General features: G+C 47.6%; 1 protein-coding gene across 2 annotated transcripts; it reads left to right on the top strand.

Moving 5' to 3' along the window:
* The first annotated feature begins 448 nt into the window (after nt 1-448).
* On the top strand, nt 449-7075 carry IRX3 (iroquois homeobox 3). Of its 2 annotated transcripts, XM_053400110.1 has the most exons (4): nt 449-747; nt 2854-4057; nt 5305-5371; nt 6710-7075. In XM_053400110.1, the coding sequence occupies exons 1-4, from the start codon at nt 526-528 to the stop codon at nt 6762-6764; spliced, it is 1548 nt and encodes a 515-aa protein (XP_053256085.1). In that variant the 5' UTR covers nt 449-525; the 3' UTR covers nt 6765-7075. The 2 variants fall into 2 exon arrangements, with proteins under 2 accessions (XP_053256085.1, XP_053256086.1); XM_053400111.1 differs by lacking the exon at nt 5305-5371.
* Nucleotides 7076-7387: the final 312 nt, after the last annotated feature.

Genomic DNA, 7387 nt, shown 5'->3' with positions numbered 1-7387 from the left:
AGGAGCTTCGAGAGAGAGACTCCGGCTGTCAATCAAAGGCGGGAGTTCCAATAATCTCCAGCAATCTGTTAGGACCTGACCTGGAGTCCACTCAGATCAATAGGAAAAGTGAAGGGAGAAAGAGACGGAGGATCGTTACGCAGCAGCGGCTGGAGGAGGAGGAAGAAGAAGACGAAGAGGAGGAGGAGGCGGCGGCGGCAGCAACAGCGGCAGCCCCCCCCCCCGGCCTCGCCTGGTCTCCCCACCCCGCTAACCCACCCGGCATCGCCAATGCCTGGCAGAGTTTCTGAGACGCACTAAAAAGTGCAGGCGAGGCGAGCAAAGGGCGAACGACCGGGCTCCTTTTCTTCGCTTCTTGCTCCTCTCTCTCTCTCTCTTTCCTTCCTTCCTCGCGCTCTCTCCTTTCGCTTCTCTTTCCTTTCCTCCCCCTCCCTCTTTCCCCTCCCCTCTTTCCTTCCCCCCTTCCTTCCCCTCTCCCCCCCTCCTCGCCTCTCCACTCCCCCCCCAACCACACACCACCCCGCCATGGCATTTTCCCAGTTGGGATACCAGTATATCCGGCCGCTCTACCCGTCGGATCGCCAAGGGAACAGCAGCTCCCGAAGCGGGGCAGACCTCAGCCCGACGGGGACGCTCTCCAACGTGCTCTCCTCCATGTACGGAGCGCCGTACGCGGCAGCCGCGGCTGCTCAGGGATACGGAGCCTTCCTCCCCTACACCGCCGAGCTACCCATCTTCCCGCAGCTGGTAAGGAGACGAGTCCACAGATTCTTCTTTCTCTCTGTCTTTCTCTTTCTCGCTCTCTGCCACACACACACCCCAACTCCAGATTTCCCCCTTTAAAAACCCGCAGTCCTCCTTTCTCCCCCTTTCTCTTTTGGAATCTTCAGCTTTTCTTTCTCTTCCAACTCCGCCTGCGACGTGACTTTGCACAGCTGCGGGCGTAAAGCGAAGACGCAGGAAAAGGTGCAATTGGCTGGCGGTGCTTTGCAAGTGACCAGCTCGGTCTCCTGGTCCCCCCCCTCTCGATCTGGGCCCGGGGGTGCGCTAGGGGGGCCGAGCAGGCGAGGGGTTAAAAATCTCTCTTCGGCAGATTGAGAAGAGCATGCAAAAAAAGTCCTGTCTCGGCTTTATTTTTTTTAAAAAAAAACAAAAACTCGCAGAGTTTGGGAGACAGTTCGCGCCCCCTCCAGTGACTTTTTAAATTATTTATTTATTTATTTATTTATTTATTTATTTATTTATTTATTTATTTATTTATTTATTTATAAAGAGGCACCCGGATCCTTAAACCACTGCTTAGTCGGAAGTAATGGGCCGTATTAATTTCAATGCAGCTTTCAAATAATTCCGGGTGTGTGGAGAACTGAACTGAACCAAGGGCAGCGGGTGGGAGGGGGGGGGAGAGAGAATCACCTCCGTGAGTGCCTTTGATCGTCTTTTCTCAACGTAAGAACAATCCCATATTGTGCCTTTTCCTTGTGAATAACACGCACTGGATGGGGGGGGGGGAAGAGTCGGAATCCCGCTTTGAAAATCAGTAATCATGTTACTATTAATAAGCCTTGGAAGCAAAAAGATCTGCTGTGGGGATCCAAACCTAGCAGAAAATAAAGTGTTCGGGTTTTTCATAATATAAGGGAGCCTGATTTCAACAGAGAGTTGTAGGAAGGAGTTACTGAGTCCTTTTGTTGTCCATATATCTTCGAGAGTTTGAATAGCGCCATTCCTAGGCCCGTGTTTCCCCAATGAAAGTTGAAAAAGGGAAATCTAACAATTCCCCCAATACGGACACCCATCAAAACAAATGGGCGCTGGTATTCTCTCTCTCTCTCTCTCTCTCTCTCTCTCTCTCTCCTCCTTTCCGTGAGGGGTTGATTGACAGTTCCATCTAGCGCGCGGAGGAATCGTCAGGCAAAAGGGTGTTTTGTTTTTTTATTTAAAGGGGGTTTAGCAGCAATACCTCCGTTGTGCAAGTTGCGGGGCGGGGAAGAGGAGAGACACGTAGAAACTTCGAGCAGAGATTTTGTCAAGTTAAGCCTGAGCGTTTCTTTAAAGCAAAAACAAAATCCAACTTCTGCAAAGTTGCAAGCGGTGAATTAAAAACAAGAGCAGCCCCTGTCTAATAATACCCTGATCTGTTGTGTTTTCTCTCAAGGAAACAATGGGAGATTTAATAGGATCTCCCATTAAATGCACGGCATATGCTGTGCATCCCTCTCGTCTCCCCACACCACGTCTCATTTGGGGGTTGTGTGTGTGTGACTATATACGTAAACCTATTTTACTTCTGTCATATATGTGATAACGTCCAGCTACTTTTCGAGATTGCGTTTCCCGAGTTCTGGAGGCCAGGGCTGCATGCGAATGGCCCAAGAAGTTTAAAAAACGTGAGCGAGGTGCGCGCGCGTGTGCGCGTTCAACTCGCTATTGAAAATACTTTTCAAAAAGGACTGGCTGGGACACCTCTAGAACTCTGTGGATTTAGGAAATAGCAGACACCCTCCCAACCGCCCCCCGCATACACATCAATCCCCTTTATAACTTTTGAAATGAAAAATTATTATGAAACTGCAGGCGGAATCGCACTTCTCCATATATATCGAACTTAAAAGGGCAAGCTTCCGAGTCTCATAGCGTTCTTCGTCACCCGGCAGAATGACAGCCGCGCAGCCCTTGATTCATTTGATCCCGTCGAATATATTGCTCGGCTTATCTTCCACCCTTTTGGGAGTCAAGAGGGCTACTGAACCGGTGTGGGGGCTCTCTCCTCCTTGAAAGAGCCCATTTCCATGGCTAACCGTTAGTTGCTCTGCGTAACGCCCCCTCCCCATTTTTTCTGTCCTTCTCCAGGGAGCCCAGTATGAGCTGAAGGAGGGCCCCGGCGTCCAGCACCCGGCTTTTCCTCACCACCACCCGGCTTTCTACCCCTATGGGCAGTACCAGTTTGGCGACCCGTCGAGGCCCAAGAACGCCACCCGCGAGAGCACCAGCACCCTCAAGGCCTGGCTGAACGAGCACCGGAAAAACCCTTACCCCACCAAAGGCGAGAAGATCATGCTGGCCATCATCACCAAGATGACCCTCACGCAGGTCTCCACCTGGTTCGCCAACGCCCGGCGGCGCCTCAAAAAGGAGAATAAAATGACCTGGGCTCCGCGGAGCCGCACCGACGAGGAGGGCAACTCTTACGGCAGCGAGCACGACGAAGAGGACGGCGAAGGCGACAAGCGGGACCCCGACGACGAGGAGATCGACCTGGAGAACATCGACACCGAGAATATGGAGAGCGGGGCGCCAGGGGCCAAAGCGGGGCAGCTTCTCCTGCAAGGGGAGGACGACGAGGAGGAGGACGACGACGAGGAGGAGGAAGAGGACGAGGAACCGCCGGATGATTCGGTGCTCCTCCATTCCGACGCCAAAACCACCGACTCGGAGGGCTCCGACGGCTTCGAGGACCTGCCGGGAGCTCAGGAGCGCTTCTTGAAGGCTATGGAGGCCCGTCAGCGCGCCTCGTCGGGCGAGCTGCCTTCGCCAGCGGCTCTCCAGCAGCAGCAGCAGCAGCAGCTACAGCAACAGCGCCATCCTTCCTCCCCAGCGTCCCCCCCAACGGCTCCCAGCCCCGCTTTGGCACCGCAAGCGCAGCCTCCCAAGCCCAAGATCTGGTCCTTAGCAGAGACGGCTACCAGCCCGGATAACCCGTCGCGGAAATCTCCCCCCAGCGGAGGTTCCCCCCCTGCGGCAGCGGCCACCCCCCAGAGCCTCCAGCTGGTGGGAGCCCCCGCACCGCCGCAGCCTCCTCCGACGGCCCCGGGCCCCGCGCACAGACTGGTCGCCTCTTGCCCTCTGGGCAAATTCGCTAACTGGTCCAGCCGGGCCTTCTCGGCCCACCCCCATCACCACCACCACCACCATCCCCACCCGCTCACTTTACTGAACACTCCCCACCTGCTGGGACTCGGGGGGGCGAACCCCAGCGCGGCCCCCAGCGCGGCGGCTATCGCGGCTTTCTCCAGACCCGCGGACCAAGCGCAGAGCGCGGAGTCCTCCGGAACAGGTAACCCATTCGATGGGAGGGAGGCGTATACCTGAGAGGGGGAAAAGGCAAGGTGGGGGGAGGAAGGGGAAAACAACTTGGCTGCAACCCTAAGATCCATGGGACTTACTTACGTGGGGGAGAGAAGTTTGAACTAGGGTGGGTTTGTATGCGAGGCTGCGCGTTTATTCCCTGAGACTTATGTGGCATTCAGTTAAGTTTCCTTAGACAACACTGAAATGAACCTGAAGAAATTTGAGTCCATTCATTTCAGTGGGTCTACTCTGATTAAAACTAAGCTGGCTACCACTAAAACAACTTATAAGAACGCAAATGGTAGAAGGGAGGGGGACTTAGAAGGAAGCTCCAGAATAGAGTAGGTGGAATAAAAAACGACGAAAGCGGGAGGTATTCCTTGAGGGTTTGAAGCCCAAAGAAGCAATTCATTATGACGGGGAAAGACAGTCAGACCCTCACTGCTCCCGTTTCTGGACACTCTATATCTCTTTCCCCAAAAGAGGTCCAGGCTTTCTTAGTTGGCCTAAAGATTCAGTTTATATTTCGGACAGAAACATTGGCTGGATCTCTCCACAGCCCACGAACATGCAATATCATGCTGGATCAGTTTCTGTCTCCTATTTATTCTATCCACTTCAGTGCCAGGCTCCCCATTTAGAATCACATGGTAATAAATAAATCAGAAGGCCTTTACCTGGGGCGCATTCTTTTTAAAACAACAACTTCCACCAATATTGCCTTCAAAACTGGGGGAGCTTTTTTTAAAAAAAATTGCATTCTCCCAGTTAGGGATACCCTACTTGTTGTGGTCAGAATTGGTGCTCTCTGTATTGATGGTATCATCTGCCTATTTTAAAAAGCACATTTAACACCCCCCCAAAAAAACCTCTTATATTTGCTAGGAAAGAAATTCCCCAAACTGAAATCAAAGGTGTGGGTCTTTGGTTTGTTTGTTTTTTTACTTCCATGTAAAATGGGTTTGGCAATCCAGGTGTTCTGTGACCTTAAGCACACACTCTGAAGCGATCAAGCAAATCCCACTAAATGAAGCATTTTTATTTTAATACTGGACGTGGTTAGGACCTGGGTTCTCTTTAACAGGTTTTCATTTTTTCATTTTTAAAAAGAATGTACTGAGCTAAGTTGCTAAGAGTGACATGAATTCAGGAACCTTAGAGAAGCAAATCCAAGGTGTTTTTTTTTTTAAAAAAGGAACCTTTTTTTTCTTTGTTTGCTTTTGTTTGTTTTAGATCGATCTAGTGCCTTGGAAGTAGAGAAAAAGTTAATAAAGACAGCTTTTCAACCAGTTCAGAGGCGGTAAGAGATTATCTATGTCCTAGAGGGTACATTAAAAAGGGAGAGGAATTTGCTTGTAGACCAATTCCCATTGACATCAATGGGACTTGCTGCCCTGCAAGATGCAATCTCTTGCAGACTTACTTGGGAGTAAATGCCACTGAAACCAGGGCTTGGACTTCCTTCCAAGTAAACATGTGAGGGATTTGGGTCCCACCATGTATATTTAGGACTGGGGAAGAATTATAAATGGCCAGTTTGGTTCCAGTCCCTCTGAGATTCATTTTCCAAGCCAGCTTTAGTGCACTTTTGTGATGTTAGATAAGAGCACCAAGGAAAGATTGCAGAGTCAGTTTTCTAGAATTTGTAAACTAGTGCTTGTGAGACTCTTTCGAGTCTTGTTAAAAATCAATATAGGGAAGCAGAAAATTCCCAGTCTGATCACCTCCTTTTTAATCCTCCAGTTCAAAACTGGCCAAATTGAAATATTGGTTTAGTCTATGAAATAAGGTGGACAGGCCAATGTAAACTCTGCTCTCTTGCATACCTGTGGAGTTTAGGTGTGTGATATATCTGCATATATTTATTTGCACATGCACACCTATATGTATAATCTATCCTAGCTATGTACAAGTGTGCATTCACAAACGCACACAGATGCACCCTAATGAAATGAATAGATTTAATTGTGTGGTTGGTGCATATGCATACACACATATATTTCTTTGGCTATAATACCATGCACTGTGTCTGCACGTTGACTAGAAAGAATGTGCCATGATTGCGTGTGAGAGAGTACATATGCTTGTGCATAAATGTACATATATTTCATAACTTGCATTTAGCAGTGAAATAGTGTTCACTGCAAGGTTGCATGATAGTGCTTAAAAATGCACAGCGCTTTGGCCTAAATAAAAAAAAGAAAAGTAAAAGGATTATGTCTCTAACATATTAGAGTGGCTATAAAACTGCAGAGGGTTAGCCATGTGAATCTGCTGCAGCAAAACTAAGAAAAGATTCTCCCGACACCTTAAAGACTAACATATGGATTGTGGCATCAGTTTTTATGGACTAAAGGCAAAGGAGCAGGCGGGTTAGTGCATTTCAGAACTCCGCAAAAGCTTATGTTGCAGTCAATCTGTTAGCCTTTAAAGGGCACCCCCCACTCCGCATAAAATTGGAGTAGTTTTTGCTCATGGTTTTTGAATGTTTTCAAAGACTTTTTGTTCCACGTTAAAGCAAGCATAAGCTCCGCTGCAGTCTCCAGTTCTGGCTGCCTATTAGATGATCAGAGAAATCAGTATTCAAGATATATATCTATATATCTTCTTTTTTTCTTCTGTGTTCCTTTTCTTCCAGGCCTCAGAACCAACTTGATGCAGCTATGGTTCTATCTGCGTTGTCATCATCATAGTTAATTTTTTTATAATTATTGTTCTAATGATTGTAAAATAAAATTCTCTGTATAGTTACAACTTGTACGCATGTCCATGTATCAAATGAAAAAAATTACAAAAACCAAGAAAAAAAAACCCCTGCTTCTGTGCTATCATCTGGATTAGCTGAATTCGTGAGGTTTTTTGGAAGTCCAGTGCGAAATAGGCGTCTTCATTTTCTTTTTTGTATATATAGTAAAAAGGAAAAAAAAATGTACATATGTGTGAACCAAATTGTACAAGAAAGTATATATTTTTGGCTAATAAACTGTTGCCACTTTGACTACAATTTTCTGATACCTACGTGAATTATTATTATTATTATTATTATTATTATTATTATTATTATTATTATTTATCATGATTTCCTTTTGTCACTTTGGGAAACTTTTAAACTAGTTTTGGAAGATTCCCCATTGTGCTTAGATTTCCAGAAGGGTAGCCGTCTTTAGAGGCTTCCAAATCCAAAATAAAAAGTGTGAGAACGAAAATCAGTAGCAGTCCTGAGTACAAAATGCAGCTGTGTGAGCTAGCTAGAAAAAAATGTCAACAGTGTGTGTTTGTGTACAGGAAAAAGAGGTGTGTGCGTATTCATTTGAAT

This window comes from Podarcis raffonei, chromosome 8 (assembly GCF_027172205.1).
Source record: "Podarcis raffonei isolate rPodRaf1 chromosome 8, rPodRaf1.pri, whole genome shotgun sequence".
Taxonomy (NCBI): Eukaryota; Metazoa; Chordata; class Lepidosauria; order Squamata; family Lacertidae; genus Podarcis; species Podarcis raffonei.
This window is presented reverse-complemented; position numbering and strand designations above follow the sequence as displayed.

Bases quoted from the DNA above. Each gene is read 5' to 3' on its own strand.
- IRX3 (XM_053400110.1), top strand. From the start codon at position 526: ATGGCATTTTCCCAGTTGGGATACCAGTATATCCGGCCGCTCTACCCG. The intron at 748-2,853 runs GTAAGGAGACGA...GTCCTTCTCCAG, and splicing joins TACCCATCTTCCCGCAGCTG to GGAGCCCAGTATGAGCTGAA. The intron at 4,058-5,304 runs GTAACCCATTCG...TGTTTGTTTTAG, and splicing joins CGCGGAGTCCTCCGGAACAG to ATCGATCTAGTGCCTTGGAA.